General features: G+C 41.5%; 1 protein-coding gene across 1 annotated transcript; it reads right to left on the bottom strand.

Moving 5' to 3' along the window:
* Nucleotides 1–10,605: 10,605 nt before the first annotated feature.
* Nucleotides 10,606–11,332, bottom strand: LOC113926923 (ferritin heavy chain-like). The gene has a single exon (XM_035728552.1). The coding sequence runs from the start codon at nt 11,315–11,317 to the stop codon at nt 10,811–10,813; it is 507 nt and encodes a 168-aa protein (XP_035584445.1). The 5' UTR covers nt 11,318–11,332; the 3' UTR covers nt 10,606–10,810.
* Between the last annotated feature and the right edge of the window lie 9,225 nt (nt 11,333–20,557).

Here is a 20,557-nt window from a genome sequence, read left to right as displayed (position 1 = left end):
CCGTGGACATTCGTACTTGGGAAGCTCTGAAAGACTGGGCTACTTCTGGTTTCTTTAATCAGCTCCCCAGGACTTTGTGAACTGAACACCCATCTCCAAATGAGAAACCTTCCCTTCAGCAAGATTTGGATTCAAGAAAAAATCATGCAAATCAGGAGGAGAGCCCACAGGACTGTTTCTTCTGCTGTAAATTAGTGCCCATTGCAACAAACCTAACGGGATTTGATTTGTGCATTTTTAATGATTTGCAGAATTTTCACCCGAAACAGTTAAACCACGTTGACATCAGACAGAAAGGTTTCAAATTTAGGAAAGAGTTATAGCACAGTTCCACGGCAGTTTCAACAAACCCGGTGAAGCAGTTCTGTCTTGCAAAGGTGGGCGTGGAGAGCTACACATCATTCTGGTTAAACCTGTCTGGCGGCTCCCTGAAGTTTTACCTGCTTAGCAATTTGGCTTTAGCTGGAATCAAGCAAAGCATCTGGAGTCCTTTCCCACCAAGGTACTGAGGAGAAATGTCACCTGTCATCTCTAAACAACCTTTTATTTTGCTTTACCGAATAAGAAAAAAATAATCTCGTGATTTAAAATTAGGATTACTGCATTCTTAAAACAAAAATCAATATTTCTCTTGGGTTTGTAGCCCTGAGAAGATATGTAATATACCAAAGGAGGGTTTTTTTTACGCCTCTTTTTTTAACTACCGAGGGACTTGTCTTTGTAAGAGGGAACTGTATTAACATGGAAAACATCTCATTCCCATTGTTATCATTAAAAATAAATGTTAAGAGGATGGATGTAGTCCATTTATATAGTCATGGATGTAGAAAGAAGACAAAAGTATTGTAAAGTAAAAAAAAAAAAAAAGGATGGGGGCCCTTGGCTGGCTCAGTTGGTACAGCGAGCAACTCTTGATCTCAGGGTTGTGAGGTTGAATCCCATGTTGGGTGTAGAGTCAACTTAAAAAAGAATAAATAAATAAATAAATTAATTAATTAATTAATTAAATTTTAAAAGTGATTCATTTTTTTAAAAAGGAAACTTTTAAGCTATATATATAGTGTGGTCAGACTGTTTACATTAAAAAGTATGTGTTAGAGGGGCGCCTGGGTGGCTCAGTTGGTTAGGCATCTGACTCTTGGTTTCTGCTCAGGTCATGATCTGAGGGTGGTGAGGTGGAGACTCACATGGGTCTCCCCGCTTATTGCAGAGTCTGCTTGAGATTCTTTCCTTCTCCCTCTCCCTCTGACCCCCCCAAATAAATAAATAAAATCTTAAAAAATAAAGTATGTGTTAGAAAAGACATATAATGTAATCTTAAGGCATAAAGCTTATTAATGGAAGATGAGTACATAGAAGACTTATTTGTTAGAGTATACATTTCTAATGATAGATCTGTAAAATAAAAGTATGCAATTTTTTAGGAAAAAGGTAGCTTTCATATCTAGTTTGGAAAAGGAAAGTGGGATTCCCCAATATCCAAGTCTTAAAAATTTGGTATTCATCAATATGAGAATAATAATTCTAATTCCATTTATTTGTACAGCAGCTTATGGGTTTTTTTCTTTATTTTTAAAAATTGTAATAAATATATATATGGCATAAAATTCACCCTTTTAACCACTTTTGAGTGTACAATTCAGTGGGATTAAGTACATTCACAATGTGTGCAACCATCACCACTATCCATCTCCAGAACTTTTTTGTCATCTCAAACAGAAACCCCGTCCCCGTTGAACACTAATGCCCTCCTCCCCTCCCCTAACCCAGCCCTTGGGAACTCCTCTTCTATTTTCAGTCTCTATAAACTTGACTATTCTAAGTTCCTCATATAAGTGAATCATACAATATTTGTTATTTTTTGTCTGGCTTATTTCACTTAGCATAATGTCTTCAAGGTTCATCCATGTTGTAGCCTGTGTCAGAATTCCCTGCTTTTTAAAGGCTGCATAATATTCCACTGTATGTAATGAGCACATTTTGTTTATCCATTCATCTGTTGATGGACATTTAGGTTGTTTCCACCTTTTGGCTATCGCGAATAATGCTACTATGTTGTTTTTTAAGTAAAATTATTATAAACTTATTCCTTTCTTTACAATTCCCCCCTCCTCCCAGAATTCAGAACTGTACTTTTTTTATTTTTTGCTTTTGCTTAGTTATCTGTTATCGTTAATTTATTCCCCAACTCTCCCCTAGTTGAGTAAATATTTTCTCAACACAAAGATTCACAACAGGTATTCTATTAATTTCATCTGCTTAAAAAAATCCTTCCTGGGACACCTGGGTGGCTTAGTTGGTTAAGCGTCTGCCTTCGGCTCAGATCATGATCCCAGGGTGTTGGGATTGAGTCCTGCATCGGGCTCCCTACTCAGCAGGGGAGTCTGCTTCTCCCTCTCCCTCTACCCCTGCTCGAGTGCTCTCTCTCTTGCTCACTCACTCTCTCTCTCAAATAAATAAATAAAATCTTAAAAAAAAAAAATCCTTCCTGGTTGGGGAGGTGGGAGGTGGGCGAAATTGGAGAAGGGGATCAAAAGATACAAACTTCCAAATACAAAATAAATAAGTCACGGGGATGCAAGGTACAGCCTGGTGACTATAGTTAATAATACTGTGTTACAATTATGAAAGTTTCTAAAAGAGTAGTTCTTAAAAGTTCCCATCACAAGAAAAAAAATTTTTTTAACTATGTGTGGTGATGGATGTTTACTAGCATTATGATAAAAAAAAAAAAATCCTTCCTGGAGTCTTCTGACTTGCTCTGATCCTCTTCAGACCTGCTTCTCCACAGGTAACCTGGGAGCTCCCTTAATTGTCATTCTAAGGCTTCCTTTGCCTGCCATGTTGTTTGTACCTTCTGTTTTCTGGATCCCATGCCTTTCACTCTTGGTTTATTCCCTCATTTTGATAGCACTCACCTTCCACCAACTTTACTGAGAAGAAGTGCATGGAAAATACCTTTTTGGAGAACTTGTGTGTCTGAAAGTATCCTTATTCCACCACATACTTGATTGATAGTTTAGCTGGGTAGGGAACTCTAGATTGGAAATCATTTTCCCTCAGATTGTTGGAAGCATTGCTCTCTTCTGTTTGCAGAGTTGCTTTTGAGAGGTCCAAAGCCACGCTGGTTCTTTGTACATTTTATGAAACTTTCAGTAATTAGAATGTTCTATAATTTTTATTTATTTTTATAAGATTTTATTTATTTGACAGAGAGAGGCACAGCGAGAGAGGGAACACAAGCAGGGGGAGTGGGAGAGGGAGAAGCAGGCTTCCTGCTGAGCAGGGAGCCCGATGCGGGGCTCGATCCCAGGACCCTGGGATCATGACCTGAGCCGAAGGCAGACGCTTAATGATTGAGCCACCCAGGCGCCCAGGATGTTCTATAATTTTTAGATAATAACATTTAGGGAGTTCAACACCCTTCTTGTTTGGTCCCCTGAGCAGGAGAAAAAGTATATTATGTTCTCAGAGAGTTCCTATAGGAACAAAGTCAGCAGTCAATAAACATGGCAGTTATTAGCAGAAGGGGAAAGTGGATATTCCTTTTTTCTTCCCTCCCTTTTCCTCCCTTTCTCCCTTCATCCCTTCCTTCCTTCCTTTTCTTCTTTCCTTCTCTATATTTCTTTCCGGAGATGGTTCCTTTATCTAGGAAAAGTACTTTCCTCAACAGAGACAGACTTCTTCCTTGGAAATGTAACAAGAGCAAGCAGCTTGCTCTGACCCTACTTCCCAGGCTCCACCTGCTTGCTCCTGGTCAAATGAAAATGGAGTGGCAAGGAAAGGTCCACAAGGGCACCCTAGACACAGGAGAAAGAGGAGTGGCCCGGTCTCACTCTCACCTCACCGGGCTTCACCTGTGCTCTCTATCACCAGGGGCGCCATCCAGCACCAGCTGTCCACCTTCTCTTAGCAGGTCCGCCCCAGCCCCACTCCAATCCCCACCTGGCTCCCACTCTACCAAATCTAATTCACCTTTCTCCATGCAAGTGAGTCTCTCCTGTTGGCAATTTAACCTCCTCAGATCAGTTACACATTCCATAGGCCAATCCATTTCCTAACCCTAACTACTGTTTATCTTCCAAACTCTCTAAGAAAATAAAATCCAGTCTGGTCCCTAAACCACCTTTACTTCTTGACTCAGTTAATGCTACATGCTCCATGCCTCTCATCAATCTAATCCTCCAATTTAAGCTTGTCTCCTCTCCAGCTAAACATTCACCTGCAATGATTTTCAAAATGTCATCTTGTATATTTCAAGTGTCAGTATGCCTGTTGGTAAATGGTTTAAATGGCCACATTAAGAATTCATAAAGAATAGAGAAGACACAGGGACTACTGCCCTTTCCTTAATTTGCCCTTTGTCTCTCTTTGTTTCCATAGTGGTCACAATGGTCAGGGACTTGACCATGTCCCATTTAGAGTGGATTGCCCCATTCCTTTCTCCACTCCATACCACACACCAGCACCAGACTAACCTGGAAAGTTCTCCCCATGTCATTCTCAAAATCTTCACTGACTCCCCACTGTCAACAGATAAGATACACAATCCCCAGCCTGACACTCCATGCCCTCCACAACTGTATCCCAACCTACCCTCTACACTTATTGTATTTTCTCACTTCCATACCTTGGTTCATACCCATTCCCCCATTGCAATGCCCTCCTGCCTTTTCCGCACATTCTTCTAGATTCACCTCAAATCTCGCTTCTTGGGGCGCCTGCGTGGCTCAGTCGGTTAAGCGTCTGCCTTCAGCTCAGCTCATGATCCCGGGGTCCTGGGGTCGAGCCCCACATGGGGCTCCCTGCTCAGCGGGAAGCCCGCTTCTCCCTCTCCCACTCCCCCTGCTTGGTGTTCCCTCTCTCGCTATGTCTCTCTCTGTCAAATAAATAAATCTTAAAAAAAAAAAAAAAATCTTGCTTCTTCATGAGACCCTCCCAGGTCACCAAAGCTTGTAGTTCATTTTTAAAATTCATCTTGCCACCTCTCTCTCTATCCTTCCAACCCTTCATTCAGCAAACATTGGTTGTTTTGTTTTGTTTTGTTTTGTTTTGTTTTGTTTTGTTTCTGAGTACTTATTATGAGTCAGGCATTGTGCTCCTGCTAGATTCTGAGGAAGCAAAAATAAATAAGTTATCCTTCCGAGGCTGGCAGGATTGACAATCTAAAAGAACAAATAGTAGCTACCATTCATTTTGCACATACTGTAGACCGGGTGTAGCACAAAGCATTGAAAGCACTTTGTCAATCATCTTCACAATACCACTGTGAGGGAGGTATTAAAATCCTGATTTTATTGATGATAAAATGAAGGCTTAGCAGGGTCAGGTTATCTGTCCGTGGTCACTCACATGGTAATTGGCAGAGGCAGGAATAAGAGTCTATAAAAGCCTGTCCTAACGTCCAGACTCCTAGGTGACACACTCTCTCTCACCACATTGCCCAGCTCTTTCTCTCTTTCCCCATTCCTTCCTCCCACTCTTTCCTCTGAGCTCAAAGCATTTGAAAATTGATCATGTACTACACATTTTTCTTTGCATTTTCTTAGCTCATTATTTAATTTTTTGCGTACTCAAAGTATCTTTCCCCAGTGAGAGTTGCAAATGCCAAGAGACAAAGGGAATTAGGAAACGACGTGGTAAAAAATATTGTGACTTTTACAGAGTAGGATTAATATATTTGTTCCATTTGTAATGGTTTTATAATGTGAATACCTCAGTATTTTATGGAGCTGAGAGGAGCTTATCCATGAATTAAATATAAATCACTCACACTTCCAAACCATGACCACCAAAGTTTTAAATTATAAGGACCATTTTATTGTTAAAAATTGCAAACCTGCTCATATGCAAAGTTATGCTTCTGACAGCAACTGATGGAAGAAATAAGTAATGACAAAAAACTTCTATGAATTTAACAACACTTTAAAACTTATGTATATTTTATTCATCATAATTTCACATTTTCATACTTTTGAAAAATACATGTAGGCATAAAACATTATTTATGCAGTTATAGATAATGCTTGCAAACCCTTGACAAACACTTATCTCTTCAGGCATCCACATCCCATAACCTAGAAACCACTGATCCATGAGTTTGCTGACCCTGCGCCAAGACTGGACAGGATGATGTCACCTTGTGAAGGAGCATTCTTCCCTTCTAAGTCCAGAATTCTTTTATGGGGAAGAATCTGAACTTAGGGCAGAGCTCTGACATTTATCTGTCTTCTGTATCCAGCAAGAATACAGAAAGCGGGTGGGGTCTCAGCTCACTGATTATGCTATACATTTGGTAGAAGTGTTGATGGAATTTACAGTAGTGGATTCAGCGGGTCAAATTTATATACAGTTCAGCAAATTCATTTTAACTGGCGCTTACCTCTCCATAGTGCAGATCGCAGAAAAATCTGAGCTAACGGATATCGGTTCAGTCAAAGCTGAAAATGTGCCAACTGTCAACGGATAACAGAGTGCTTGCCATGGGAAGAAGAGACTCACCATCCCACCTCATGCCTTCTGTTGAAACTTTTATCGTAAATCTTTGGATTTTATCTAAAGGCAAGGCTATATTATCTGGTTAGAGAGTGTTTCCGAATGGACCTGCAAGAAATCATGGGAAGCATCAAATATATGACTTACTGCATAACAGGAAAAAGCTACTCAATACTTTTTCGCATACAGCTACCTAATTCTTCCTTAAAAGAGGCCTAAAGATCCTCCTGACATGAGACTTTAAACCATAGGCAACACCCAAATGTAGACTCTCATTCTCACCAACCTGGTAGAGCTGAAAGGAGAAGAAGCAGTCTAAAATCCAGTAAACGATTACCCCCACAAAGAAACAAGCCCATGCATACAAGGCTGCACTAGAGTGTTGTTACTTAATTGGCAAAGGGATCAGGTTTAATTGGAAAAGTAATAATGATCTGGATTTATTTAAATCTAACCAACCCAGAGCTTATCTTTATTTTTTTATAGAGAAACATGCACAAAACTATTATCTTCACCCCAAAAATGCATGTAGACCTCTCATTATATGCATACCATAATGAAAAGCAACAATACTCTATTTTAAGAAGCCACATGTTTCTTATACTCTAAAGGTCAGATCTATAAATATTCTATTCAGGCTTCCAAGTCTCTGTACCATATGAAGAGCAGAACTTCTCCTTGGAAAGTCCAGCCTTAACACAATGCCTGGCACATAATAGGGCTCAGGAAATGAACTAATGAATGAGTTAATGAACGGGATGCCTATGGTTTCAGCAAACAGTTGTATATAAACACAGACATTCTGCCTTCATTTAAGAGCAGAGTCTCAGACTCAGGCTGATAAACTGAAAAGCCACACATTCTAAAAGTGGGTTTTCTACTCATTTTCCCCTTCCAGGTATAGATTTCTTATAGTCTTTATAAAAAAATATTTAGGGGTGCCTGGCTGGCTCAGTTGGTGGAGCATGCGACTCTTGATCTTGGGGTTATGAGTTCAAGCCCCACCTTTGGGTGTAGAGATTACTGAAAAATAAAATCTTTAAACAAATAAATGATCTTTAACATACGTTTATTTCTCTTGTATGAAATTATGACTCTAATTAATATTAAAATGACACCATGGAATATTGAACTCACTGACTAGTTTTAATAATAGGGACTTAAACTAATCAAAGGTTGTCATTTTAATTGGAAAACTTAATTGATGGTGACATAATGGATTTTCATAAAACAGGGATGATAATTTTTTTATTGAGGTATAATTGGCATATAATATCCTATTAGTTCAGGGGTACATCATAGTGTTTGATATTTGTACACACTATGAAATATTCCCCATGACAAGTCTAGTTACTACCTGTCACCATGCAGAGTTATTAAAATATTATTGACTCTATTCTCTATGTTGTACTTTTCATCCCTGTGACTTATTTATTTTATAATTGGAGATTTGTACCTCTTGATGCCATTCACCTATTTTGTCCAACCTCCCACCCCCTCCCTACTCTGGTAGCCAACATTTGTTTCCTGTATCTATGAGTCTGTTTCTGTTTTGGTTTTTTTGTTCATTTCTTTTGTTTTTTAGATTCCACCTATAACTGACATCATACAGTAAGTATTTCTTTCTGTTTGACTTCTTTCACTTAACCCAGTACCCTCAAGGTCCATCTACATTGTTGCAAATGGCAAGATTTCATTCATTTTCTATGGCTGAGTAATATTCCATTGTTTATATATCTTCTTCATTCACTGATCTATTGATGAACACTTGGGTTGCTTCCATATCTTGGCTCTTGTGAATAATGCTGCAATGAAAATAGGGGCATATATATCTCTTCAAATTGGTGCTTTCTTTGGATAAATACCCAGAAATGGAACTACTGGATTTTTTGAGGAATCTTCATACTGTTTTCCACAGTGGCTGCACCAGTTTGCATTTCTACCAACAGCACACGAGGGCTCTCCTTTTTCCACATCCTCACCAACACTTATTTTTTGTCTTTTTTGATAATAGCCAATCTGACAGGTGTGAAGTGATATTTCAGTGTGGTTTTGATTAGCATTTCCCTGAAGATTAGTGATGGCGAACATTTTTCATGTGCCTGTTGTCCATCTGTATCTCTTATTTGGAAAAATGTGTATTCAAGTCCTCTGCCCGTTTTTTAAAAAATTGGATTGTCTGGGGTTTTGTTCCTATGTTGCATAATTTCTTTATATATTTTGGATTTTAACTCCTTTTGGGCATAAAATATACCAATATCTTCTCTCAGGTAGTCAATTGTCTTGTTGTTTTGTTGGTTTCCCTTACTGTACAGAAGCTTTTAAAATTGACATGATCCCATTTGTTTATTTTAGCTTGTGTTGCCCTTGCCTGCTTTTACATCAAGAGCAGAAGTAAGGGGCACCTGGCTGACTCATTTGGTGGAGCATGTGACTCTGGATCTCGGGGTTGTTGGTTCAAATCCCACACTGGGTGTAGAAATTACTTAAAAAAAAAATCGTAAAAAAAAAGCAGAAGTAAAAAAGGGATTCCCTGAGGTTATATGTGCCTGTTGTGTGATAAATAATAGAATTAATTCAAGGCAGTGTGTGCAGTGGTGATTAATTCTGGAGAGCAGGATGTGTTGAGGAAGGTTTGTATGCAAGGACAGAGAAGGCTGTTTACTGAGGACGTAAAAAGAAAAAAGAGAAGTTGAGGCAGGAAAAAAAATAAGAAGGTGCACACATGTGCACATCTTGCTTCCTCAGTGGCCAAATGATTAAACAAAAAAGACTGACCCCATCTGTGGGAAAGACGTTTTTTAGCCTTTGAGTTCTTTGGCTTTATATCAAGCTGGTCTAACTTATAAGACACAAAGGAAAAGGCGAAATAACTAGCATTCTTTAGAATTGAGATTGCTGAGGTAAAAATATTACCAAGGAAAGTCTCTGTCCATGGGAGCAGATTTAAACTATTAAAATGGAAAAGTTCAAAGGCAGAAATATTCGTGTACGGTGTTAGGATTAGGGTAGTGGTTACCTTGGGGAGTAACCAAGGGGGCACCAAAGAAAGGGTTTTCTTGGGTTATGGTAGGGTTCTATTTCCCAACCTGGAGACGCAGTGTGTATGCGCGTGTGAAAATTCATCCAACCATAACTCTTATGATTTGTATGTATTCATGTATGGATTCTACACTTCAACAAAAGAATTTACTTAAAAGGCCTATTTCAAGACATTGCATTGGTAATTGAATCTGTATAAAAGAATGAGCAATTTCAAAGCTATACATAGTTTTCTTTAAAGAAGGTGCCTGAGGAATAGATACTAATAATTAAGAGAAAGAGTGCCTATTCATGAATCAAGCATTTTGAGCTTCCCAAGGAGATGAGAAACTAGTCACTCGTAATTAAAGGAAGTATGGAGCTACACTTACTCTAGGGCCAAAACGGACTGGTTAGAGAAAAGTCTAGGCCTCTGTAGGTCACAGCGTCAGCTAGCCTGTACTTTTCTAATTGTTTTCTTCTCCAGTATTATTAAAGACCTTTTCAAGCTGTTGGTAAACAGTGAATACAGATTAGTGGTCATTAATCAAGGACATGGATCATCCTAATGGGGTTGGCTCAACGGGTAGTTTCTGTTGGTCTTACTTAGTAGTTGACTGATCATCAGGGATGACCGGGGTATGACTACAGCTGTACCACAGCCATGTTCTCTCTCTGAGGGAAACACTGTTCTCATTCTCCATCCCGCACTTAGTGGATGAAGAAGGCAAAAGCAACACAGCGACACAGAGACCCCACACTCAGACTTTCAGACTTGACTGTGACTGTCTTCTGATCTCTTCTGTCCAGGGCCCTCCTCCACTGACCTGAGTGGCAGCCTTGGGACAGCTCTCAGCTCCTAAAGCCTTCCCTGTCGGGCACACCCCTTTACCCTGTTTCCTCTAACCTCAAGAATTGACAGAAGTAAATTTAAAAAAATTTAAAAAAAGAATTGGCAAAAGAAACACGTAATTCGTCTTTATGGAAAAAAAGAAACTAAATGGATTTTTATTATTTTCATACAGAAAGGTAAAAATCGTTGCAGCATTACATGGTGGTGGGACTTTCAAGGGAAGTGTTTTTTTGGGGGGGTACCAAATTACTTTATTTGAAGAATGGTACAAATGAAAGAAGTTAAGTAGATGTTTTGGTACAACTTATAGAAAAGGTAAAGGTAACCCCAACATGCATGCACTGCCTTGGTGACCAGGGAAGTCACCCTTGTGGCTATGGGAAGACAGCCTAAGGCTTAGCTTTCACTATCACTGTTTCCCAAGGTGTGCTTGTCAAAGAGCTACTCTGCCATGCCAGATTCAGGAGCCCCCATCTTGCGCAGGTTGGTTACGGGGTCACCCAATTCTTTGATGGATTTCACCTGCTCATTCAGGTAATGAGTCTCAATGAAGTCACACAAATGGGGGTCACTTTTATCAGTGGCCAGTTTGTGCAGTTCCAGTAGTGACTGATTCACGCTCTTTTCCAAATGTAATGCACACTCCATTGCATTCAGCCCGTTCTCCCAATCATCACGGTCTGATTTCTTGATATCCTGAAGGAAGATTCGGCCACCTCCTTGGTTCTGCAGCTTCATCAGTTTCTCAGCATGTTCCCTCTCCTCATGAGATTGGTGAAGAAAATATTTGGCGGAGTTCTTCAAAGCCACATCATCGCGGTCAAAGTAGTAAGACATGGACAGGTAGACGGAGGAGGCGTAGAGCTCCAGGTTGATCTGGCGGTTGAGGGCGGCCTCCGAGGCCTCGTGGTAGTTCTGGCGCACCTGCGAGGGGGACGCGGTCCTCATGGCGGCGGCTGAGAAAAGGCGGCGGCGAGCGGCGGCGGGGGCCTTGGAGCGGTCCGAGGGCGCGACGAAGAGATGGCGGAGGGCTGGCTCTGAACGGCCGGCCGGGGTGGGGGACGAGCGCCGGGTTCCGTCCAAGCACTGTTGAAGCAGGAAACCGCGGCGACTCTCGGCGGAGACTGTGTCAAGGGAATTTTATCGGTGTTCCATAAAAACACACACCTGCTTCAACATGAGCTTCTTACATGACGATTCTGTGCAAGGTTTCATGAATAGCAAGGAGTTGCAGAGTTTTTACAAAGTTTGAAAACAGAAGCTCCAGCAGCTCAGGGGTGGCAAGAGTGGCTATGTCCAGCTGGCTCAGCCCCGCAAAGGCTGCGCTGTCCCCACAAACACCCAGGTGCTCCCCAGCATAGCCTCTGCCAAGATGCCCGGAGGAAAAAGCAGTGCAGCTCAAGAGCCAGGAAAAGGAGAGTTCGAGAACTGATAGGCCAGACGTCATCCAAACCTTCTCATGCAAACATTGATTGATGTAAAAAAAAAAAAAAAAAAAAAAAAAAAAAAAAAAAAAATCAAGCAAAAAGAAACAAAAAATACAGACAAAGGGAAAAGGGGAGTAAAAGGGAAACGAACCAAAGTAACTGGCCAAGAAATTGAAGACTAATAGGCAGTAAACAGAGAAGCTAAAGTCAGGACAGGTCAGCTTCTCATGAAGCAGGAGAGAAAGAAGCCAAATCTGATGAACGTCATTAACCGTCAGTATCAATCCACAGGAATTGTACTCTATAAATGAAACTCCTTCATAAATGAAAGATTTTAATAGTACTAGAAGTACACATTTAAGAAATAGAAAATTCATTCCAGGCCTTAAAAAACACTTTTGTTGGATATGTGTAAATACTTTTTTTTTCTTTTTAAAGAAGTGAGTTCATGGACTGGCTGTTTCTTTTTTAGTACAACTAGAAATTAATAAAATATCAGATTAAGGGAGGCTTTGATCATAGGCTGGGGCGGACAAGTGCGTCGGGCGTTTTTAATTCTCTAACAAGAAACATAACCAAACGGTGATTTGAAGTCATAATCATGCATTTAACTTGTTGTAAACATCTGCTATTACTTAACTTTACTCCTCTCTTGTCTTTGAGTAGGATTATTTCTAAAATTGCTCCCTGATCTTGTCTTCTACAGAAGTGGGTGCTCTCCATGACATCTCGTTCTGGGGTAGCTCAGCTTTTCCTTATAAATTTGTTAATGTGCTGTGAAAGATTGGAAATGTTTGAGCATGTAATGTATGCGATATGAAGTCATGAACTTGTGGAATTTGAGACCTACCAGATTATCAATGCTTTAAGATAATGATATTTGAGGGCCTCTCTTGTTTTCCCCATTTACTGAACTGTAATCGACGTACAACATTGTGTGAGTTTAAGGCACACATGGTGATTTGATACACCTATATATTGTGAAATGATTATCACAATAGGGATAGTTAACACCTCCATCACTTCATATAATTACCTTTGTGTGTGCGTGTGTTGAGACTATTTAAGATATGCTCTGCTTTCTTAGCAACTTTCACGTATATAACCCAGCATTGCATTCTGTGGCCACCATACTGTACGTTAGAGCCCCAGAACTTATTCATCTTATCCTGAAGTTTGTATCCTTTTACTTACAGCTCCCCATTGCCCCCACCTCCAGCCCCTGGGCAACTGCCATTCTACTCTCTGTTTCCACGAGTTCAGCTTTTTAGAATTCCACATGTGGCTGAGATCACACAGTATTTGTCTTCTTCTGACTCATTTCACTTAGCATAACGCCCTCAAGGTCCTTTTAGAGCTTCTTTTTAAGAACAATTTGTCCCCAGATTTGAAGCTGGAAAATCAATAGAATAACTATTTGGGGGGGAGGGAACTACAATCATGTAGGTTTATATATATATTTTTTAAAGATTTAATTTTTTAAGTAGTCTCTACACCCAATGTGGGGCTTGAACTCACAGCCCCAAGACCAACAGTCACACTGAGCCAGTCAGGCACCGCTAGCTTTTCCTAGTTTCAGTACTTGCACTAAGAACTATATACAAGTTGATCATCATGTTTATGTTCTGATCATCAAATAAAAACCAGTAAAACATCAATTAAGGAAGAAAATCTGAAAAAACTAGGGTGGTAGCCATCATAAGCAGGTGGAGAGGGGCTCCCGACCCAGAGAGGTCTGACTTGTCTGACATCACATAGCAAACATTTTATAGCAAACCAAGACTTGAACCATGCCTTCAGTTTCCTTCATGACCTCTCAGTCCTGTGCCGTTTCCATAACCCCACCTGGCCTCCTGGGGGTAACTCGTGGTCCTACGGCCATGCATGGCTTGCAAAGCCAGACAGCCAGAAATGGGTTCAAATCTAGATTTTTTTTCCCCACTCACGAGATTGCTTATAGTAATGATTCTTAACCCTCGTTGGGTCCCAGACCATCTGAAAGAGCTTTGAAAAAATACAGCTGCCAGATTCCTTTTCCAAAGATTCTGACTCCTTTGCTCTGGGGTGGGCATTTTAATTTTTAGAAACTCTCCCCAGGTGATTCTAATTGTGTAACCAATTCGATGAAAATCACTGCTCTGTGGCCCCTGTTCTCATCCCTGGGGACACACAGGAATCACTTGGTGGCGCTCTAAAAGCCACCTTCTGGGATGCTGACCTACCTGGTCTGGGGTGCGACTTCGGCACAAAACCTTCCCCCGTGATTCTAACGCATAGCCAGGGACGAGCACTATTGCTCGTGGGCTCCTCCCGGGGAGGATTTTAGGGCCCTGATCCTTGCCATTCTTAAAATTCCAGCGCTATCAATGGTCCATAAATGCTTGTTGATAGAATTGCCTAATGAGGATCAGTGTTAATGGACAGGGAAGACGAAAAGGGCAAGCTCAAGAAATAATGAGTATTTAGTATGAAAATGTCCCGAGGGTGGACTATGCGGTCAGATAGGCCAATATCATGACAACATGCAGATTATTTAAAAAACGCACAGTAGAGGCTACTATCCTAAGCTTGGGATATTCTTATCCCCAAGGATATTTTGAGAGTGGGAATAAGCAAATTCTACCTACCTTAACCAGTTCCTACCACAGACAGAATCGCTCTTTACTGAGCCTAAAATCAAGATCTCCTCTGGAAAGCAGCCTAATTCTGTTATCAAATATTGTGCCTAGGTGAGCACCCAGACCTGTTTTAATGGGGGAGAAGACCCATCAATGTGAATTCATACCAGTAAGAAGAGCTATTTTCCTGAATGGATTTGAGCACCCTAAGAAAAACAAATGATTTTCACTTTGAACGTGATTTAGCAGGAATGTTAAGTGAACGTGTGGAATAGCAAAGTTGTCTATGTTGCATAATCCCACATGTGTAATGAACAGAGTAGAAGAAACTTATCGGAATATTAACCTTATCTTTGGATAGGGGGATTATGGTGACTTTCATTTTCTCCTTTACACTGTTCTATGTTTTCTAAATTTTTATCAAGTGCGTGTATTACTTTTTAATAAGAACAAAGAAATCAGTCACTGCTTTATGGCACTGGTCCCCATCCTGGGTACACATGGGAATCACTTGGGGGAGCTTTACCTGTCTGAGTCCCATCTTTTTAAGAATTTCAAAGACCTGAGACCTGTTTTAAGAATTTACTTGTGTTCAAGCTTGGGGAATGACTATCAAAGACTTTTCGAAACCTGTTGGTACATTGGTGAGGAGGGGCAGGTTTGTCCTGCAGTTTGAAAATTCAGCAGGTCTGGCTGTGCTTTCATAAGCACTTGGAGATTTTGCAATCCTGGTGATGTGCTTGCCAGGCTCAGCAAAGTTGGTATCAGACAGGGGAGTGATGAGGATGAAGTTCCCAATAAGCAGGCAGTCAATCCATTTGTGCCGATTCCGCAACATAGGCATGAACTAGACACTCTTTATATTGGATCGTCACCCTTGATTGATAACGTGAAGCACATGGAGATATAAGGAGACCATGCTTATAAAGAGTCATGGGCCAGTATCCCTGGATACACTCGACCAAATGGGCCACAACATTTGTAAATCACGATGCAAATAGTGTATGGTATGAAAATCAGAAGATGCAAATGACATGTGGATGAGCCTTTCAGAGAAATTCGAATCTCAGTTTGTGTGCTTGGTTTATCTGCGAAGCCCAGTGAATAAAATGGGCCGGTGGGGGCTCGCAAATAAAACCCCAAATCCAGAGTGAGGTCCTCTTACCTTCAAGAAACAAGGTTCTCCTTCCTCAGAAACCTCTAAATAGTAACAGCCATCTATAGACTACTTAAAAAAAAAACAAAAACCCTGATGCTCAGTTTCCTTTTCCAGTTCATTTCTTCCACCTCTTTCCAGAATTTTCTAGCCTATTCTGTTGCTTCACACAGTCATTCTTCATTCAGTACTTTCCTGAAATGAAACTCTTTATCTTAACATCTTCCATCCCAAATACCCCCTTGGTACCCATCCCATTTCACTGCCATCAAGAAATCTTACAGTCAGGAAGTTCTATTTTCTGCCTAACTGAATGCCACCTATGATAAATTGAATTGTAAACAACTTGAGGGAAAGAATCTACTTATTCATCTGTATCCCTCCAAAAGCACATAACTACCGAGGGTTATTATACATTTGTTGAACAAGTGAATTTCAAACAACAACAGTAGCACTTTATAATGATATCATGTTTATTTGTATGGAGCCATTTTGAAAGCTCATGAAACTTGCAACTCCAAATGGGGGCATCCCCCAGGACACGTTTTGGGAACTACTCACAAATGTAGTATCTTAGCCTCCCATTTCCTCTCTCTCCTCCCTCTCCCTACCCACACCCTACCAAATCAGAATTTGAGTTTTAATAAAATCCCCAGACAATTCCTATTACATTCAAGTTTAAGAAACATTGGTCTCTCAACTTCGGCTGCACATTGGAATCATATGGGGACTCTAAAAATACAAGATGTCTGGGCACCAGCCCCAAAGATCCTGATTCAATTAGTTTGGGATGGAGTTGGGAATTAGGATTCTTGAAAGTGGCCTCAATGGGGGCACCTGGGTGGCTCAGTCAGTTACGAGTCCGACTCTTGATTTTGGCTCAGGTCATGATCTCAGGGTCGTGAGATGGAGCCCGGCTTCAGGCTTTGCACTAAGTGTGGAGTCTGCTTGATATTTTCTCCCTCCGCCCTTCCCCCTGCTCTCTCTCTCTCTCTCAAAAAAAAAAAAAAAAGTGGCCACAGTGTGCAGCCAGAGATAAGAACCATTCTGAGTGTCCTTGCTGGAGCTCCCCCAAACTCCTTCAATATTTTGTAAGCCCAGAGCCTCACCCACATAATGATTTCTCTCTTTACAACTCAGCCTTCCCTTCAGATTGTATTGCTTTTCATCTTCCAAAACATACCTCGCAGTTTCATTTGTCAATAAATGTGTATCGCGCACCTAGAATTTGTGTAAACACAAAGCCTGTCCTTCAACTTGCTTTCACCCTGAATTATCTGAATTCTCTTTCTTGGCTTCTTTCCTCACTACCCTGGTCTCTAATTTTGCAAGCATCCTCTGGTGCTACCATAAATATGGCCCATCATTTCCAGAGCAGAGGAAAAGAAAATGAATTACCTTCGTCCAGTTTTAAAGCAACCCAGAGATTATTTTGAGTCGCAGAGACACCAACAAAAGCTGATTTATATTTAAAAGGAAATATATTCCGTTCTTTAACCTTTCTAAACATGCCAGTGTTCTACTTTGCCATCCTCCCTGTAAGGGATAGCCCTTCTAGAAGGCTTACAAGGCCCCCGGCACTCAGTTCATCCACCCAACAACCCTACGAGGTACAGTGTGCTGTTATCCCGATTGGCGGGGGCGGGGGGTGGGGTGGATAGTGGCACAGAGAAGTTCAGAACCTTGCCCAAGGTCACACAGTTTGTCTCCTAAAGACAGGATTGCAAGGCCGGCAAGCAGACACAGAACCTGCTCATAGCCGTGCTGCTTCTTCTCTCAAGGCTGGTGTTTTGGGGAACATACGATGATGTGGTTTCGGATTCCAGGGCATGGGGAAGCCTCTTATTCTGCCGTGGTTCTCCGCAGATCATTTAGTGCCTTTTTCCACACCTTTTTCCCACTTTAATCTGCAGCCCATAAAGCTGTTTCCCAGGTATAATGCATTGTCAAGTTTAACAGGATTTCATGTTTGGACAAATTCCTTCCGAAAGTTGAGCAAGATAAGAAACAAGTTCTGACTAATATAGTGAAGGTCTAACTCAAGAAGCCTTGATAGTGTATAATGAAAATTTCCCTTCCTAACCAAATCCACTTTTAAATGTTGTTGTTTGTACTGGAAAAAAAAAAAAAAGCAGATATATTAATGTAAAACATGTAGCGTCAGCTAGGAAATGATTTCTTTTCATCTTTTCTGGTTGTTCTCAAAACTACATTTCTCAACCTTGGCACTATTGACATTTTAGGCCAGATAATCCTTAGTTGTGGGAGCTACTCCGTGCATCCTAAGATATTTAGCAGCATCCCTTGCCTCTACCCACTAGATGACTGCAGCACTCTCCCCAGCCTGTGAATTATGCCTTCACACATTGCTACGTGCCCCCTGGGGGTAGGGAGTAGAGGGGCAGATCCTCTCCCCACCCCAGTTGAGAACCATTGTTCTGAAAATATTCATTGGAATTGCAATACTACAATTCAGATTTTGCATATTTCATCCCCAAATATTGTCTCGAAGCTCTCAAGTCTACGTAGCCGGTCTCCCTAGTATTTCTCTGCTTTTCTCCTTGTCCTTGGCTTCCTGAGCCTTCATGAGATAAACTTCCCAGGCGATTTGCAGAAGGCAGCCACCCGCTGCTGTAGCCAGGAGCAGAGAGATGGCCGCGGAGGGTCCATGGGTGTGATCCTAGCGGGATGGGGGATAGAGACCGGCTCTCCCATTACTGCGGCCTTGACTATAGACCCAGCCTGATCTCTGGGGCCCTTCCTCTGAAGCTTACGCGGACAACATCGTAACACCTCAGACATTATCCCAGCAGCTCCTGGTAGAAAACGGATGTCTAATCTGGGATGGTATTGATAAACATAAAACATCTCTGCCCTAAATGTCATCTGCCTAAGGGCAAAGCCAGACTCGGATCTCGTAGCAGAAAAGACTACTTTGGAATATTTGAAATGAGTATGGTGAGTGGGGATGTTAGTCGTCTTTACTCCAGATGCATGTGGGCCTTCGTGGTGCATATATTAATGAATAGGAATACGTGTGGTGGGAAATTCTTGTTTCGCTTCTTTGGATCAAGTTTATTTTTTTTTTAAAGATTTTTATTTATTTATTTGAGAGAGAGAGAATGAGAGATAGAGAGCACGAGAGGGAAGAGGGTCAGAGGGAGAAGCAGACTCCCTGCTGAGCAGGGAGCCCGATGTGGGACTCGATCCCGGGACTCCAGGATCATGACCTGAGCCGAAGGCAGTCACTTAACCAACTGAGCCACCCAAGCGCCCCTCTTTGGATCAAGTTTAAAAGGACAAGTTACACAAGGCTGCCATGGTCAGCTTCTAGTCGATCTTCAAGTGTGATGCCTGAGCACTCAATGGTAGCAGTAGCTACTGCTGAGCTCCGACTATGTACCCAGCATGGGCTGAGTGCCTCACCTGGGATGTCCCAATGAAAACCTACGAGAGCCCTGAGAAGTGAGTGTCATTGTCACCTCCATGGGACAGATGACAAAGGCTCACGTTGGTCAAGTAATTCGACCAAGCTCATATTTCTAGCAAACCATGAAACAGGGATTCAAACCTACATGGTTTGTCCCCAAGATGTTTCAGTGTGTGTGTGTGTGTGTGTGTGTGTGTGTGTGTGTGTGTGTGAATTCTCTTGAATTGTGGTAAAATGCACATAACATAACATTTGCCATTTTAACCACTTAAACCCTTATAGTTCAGTTGCATTACGCACATTTATACTCTTGTGCCAACGTCACCACCAACCAGCCACAGAACTACTTTCATCTTCCCAAACTGAATCACTCTACCTATTAAGTGCTAACTTCCCAGTCCTCCCTCCCCACCAGCCCCTGGCAACCACCACTCTGCTCTCTGTCTCTAGGAAATTTGACTACTCTCAGTACTCCCTGTAAGTGGAACCACACAGTGTTTGTCTTCTTGTGACTGTCTTATTTCATGTGGTGTAATGTCCCCAAAGCTCACCTGTGTCATAGCCTGTGTCAGGGTTTCCTTCCTCTTTAAGGCTAAATAAATTCCATCGTCTGTATGGATGATTTTTATCCATTTTGTTTATCCATTCATCCATTGATGGATCCTTGGGTGCTTCCACTTTTTGGCTATTGTGAATCATGCTGCTGTGAACACGGGTGTATAGATATATCTTTGAGGTCCCGCTTTCAATTCTTTTGGACATATGTCTCGCAGGGGAATTGCTGGGTCATGCGGTGAGTCTATGTTTAATATTTTTGGGACTCATCGTACTAATTCTCCAGTGGTTGCACCGTATTTCTACATTCCTTAGTTCCACTTTCTCCACGTCCTCACAAACACTTGTTTTTGTTTTTGATGGTAGCACCCTGATGGATGTGAGGGGTGACCCTGAGGGTTTAAAGTTAGTTCTATGCCAAGTCTTTCCCTTCTAGACCTTTTCTTCTTCTTTTTTTTTTTTAAGATTTTTTAATTTATTTTAGAGAGACAGTGTGGGGGAGGGGCAGAGGGAGAGAATCTTCAAGCAGACTCCCCACTGAGCACAGAGTCCAACGCGGGACTCCATGCGGGGCTCAATCCCACGACCCATGAGATCATGACCTGAGTGAAAACAAGAGTCTGAGGCTTAACTGACTGAGCCATCCAGGTGCTTCTAGACCTTTTCTTCTTAATTCAGTAGCAGTTGCATGCACACATGCATGCATATGGTGTGCGCACGCACACACACACACACACACACAAATGGAAAGATCCTGATCATATCACTGTAACTCGTGAATATTCACGCCCATTACCCTCCTCACTACACTCAGCTTGGTCTCTTTAGCAAGCTGGTTTGGGAGGATGGGAGGGCAGGAATGGATAATATAAATCACCCCCCCACCCCATCCCCAACCCCCACCACCACCCTCCAGCCTCCTGGATGTCAAAGTATGCGTCTTCCTCTTCTTTCTCTTCTACACTTTCAGGGTCCTCTGTCAACATTTAGGAAACAAAAAAA

This window comes from Zalophus californianus, chromosome 7, assembly GCF_009762305.2.
Source record: "Zalophus californianus isolate mZalCal1 chromosome 7, mZalCal1.pri.v2, whole genome shotgun sequence".
NCBI classification, from domain to species: Eukaryota; Metazoa; Chordata; class Mammalia; order Carnivora; family Otariidae; genus Zalophus; species Zalophus californianus.
This window is presented reverse-complemented; position numbering and strand designations above follow the sequence as displayed.

Coding starts and splice junctions, on each gene's coding strand:
- LOC113926923 (XM_035728552.1), bottom strand. CDS start 11,317: ATGAGGACCGCGTCCCCCTCGCAGGTGCGCCAGAACTACCACGAGGCC.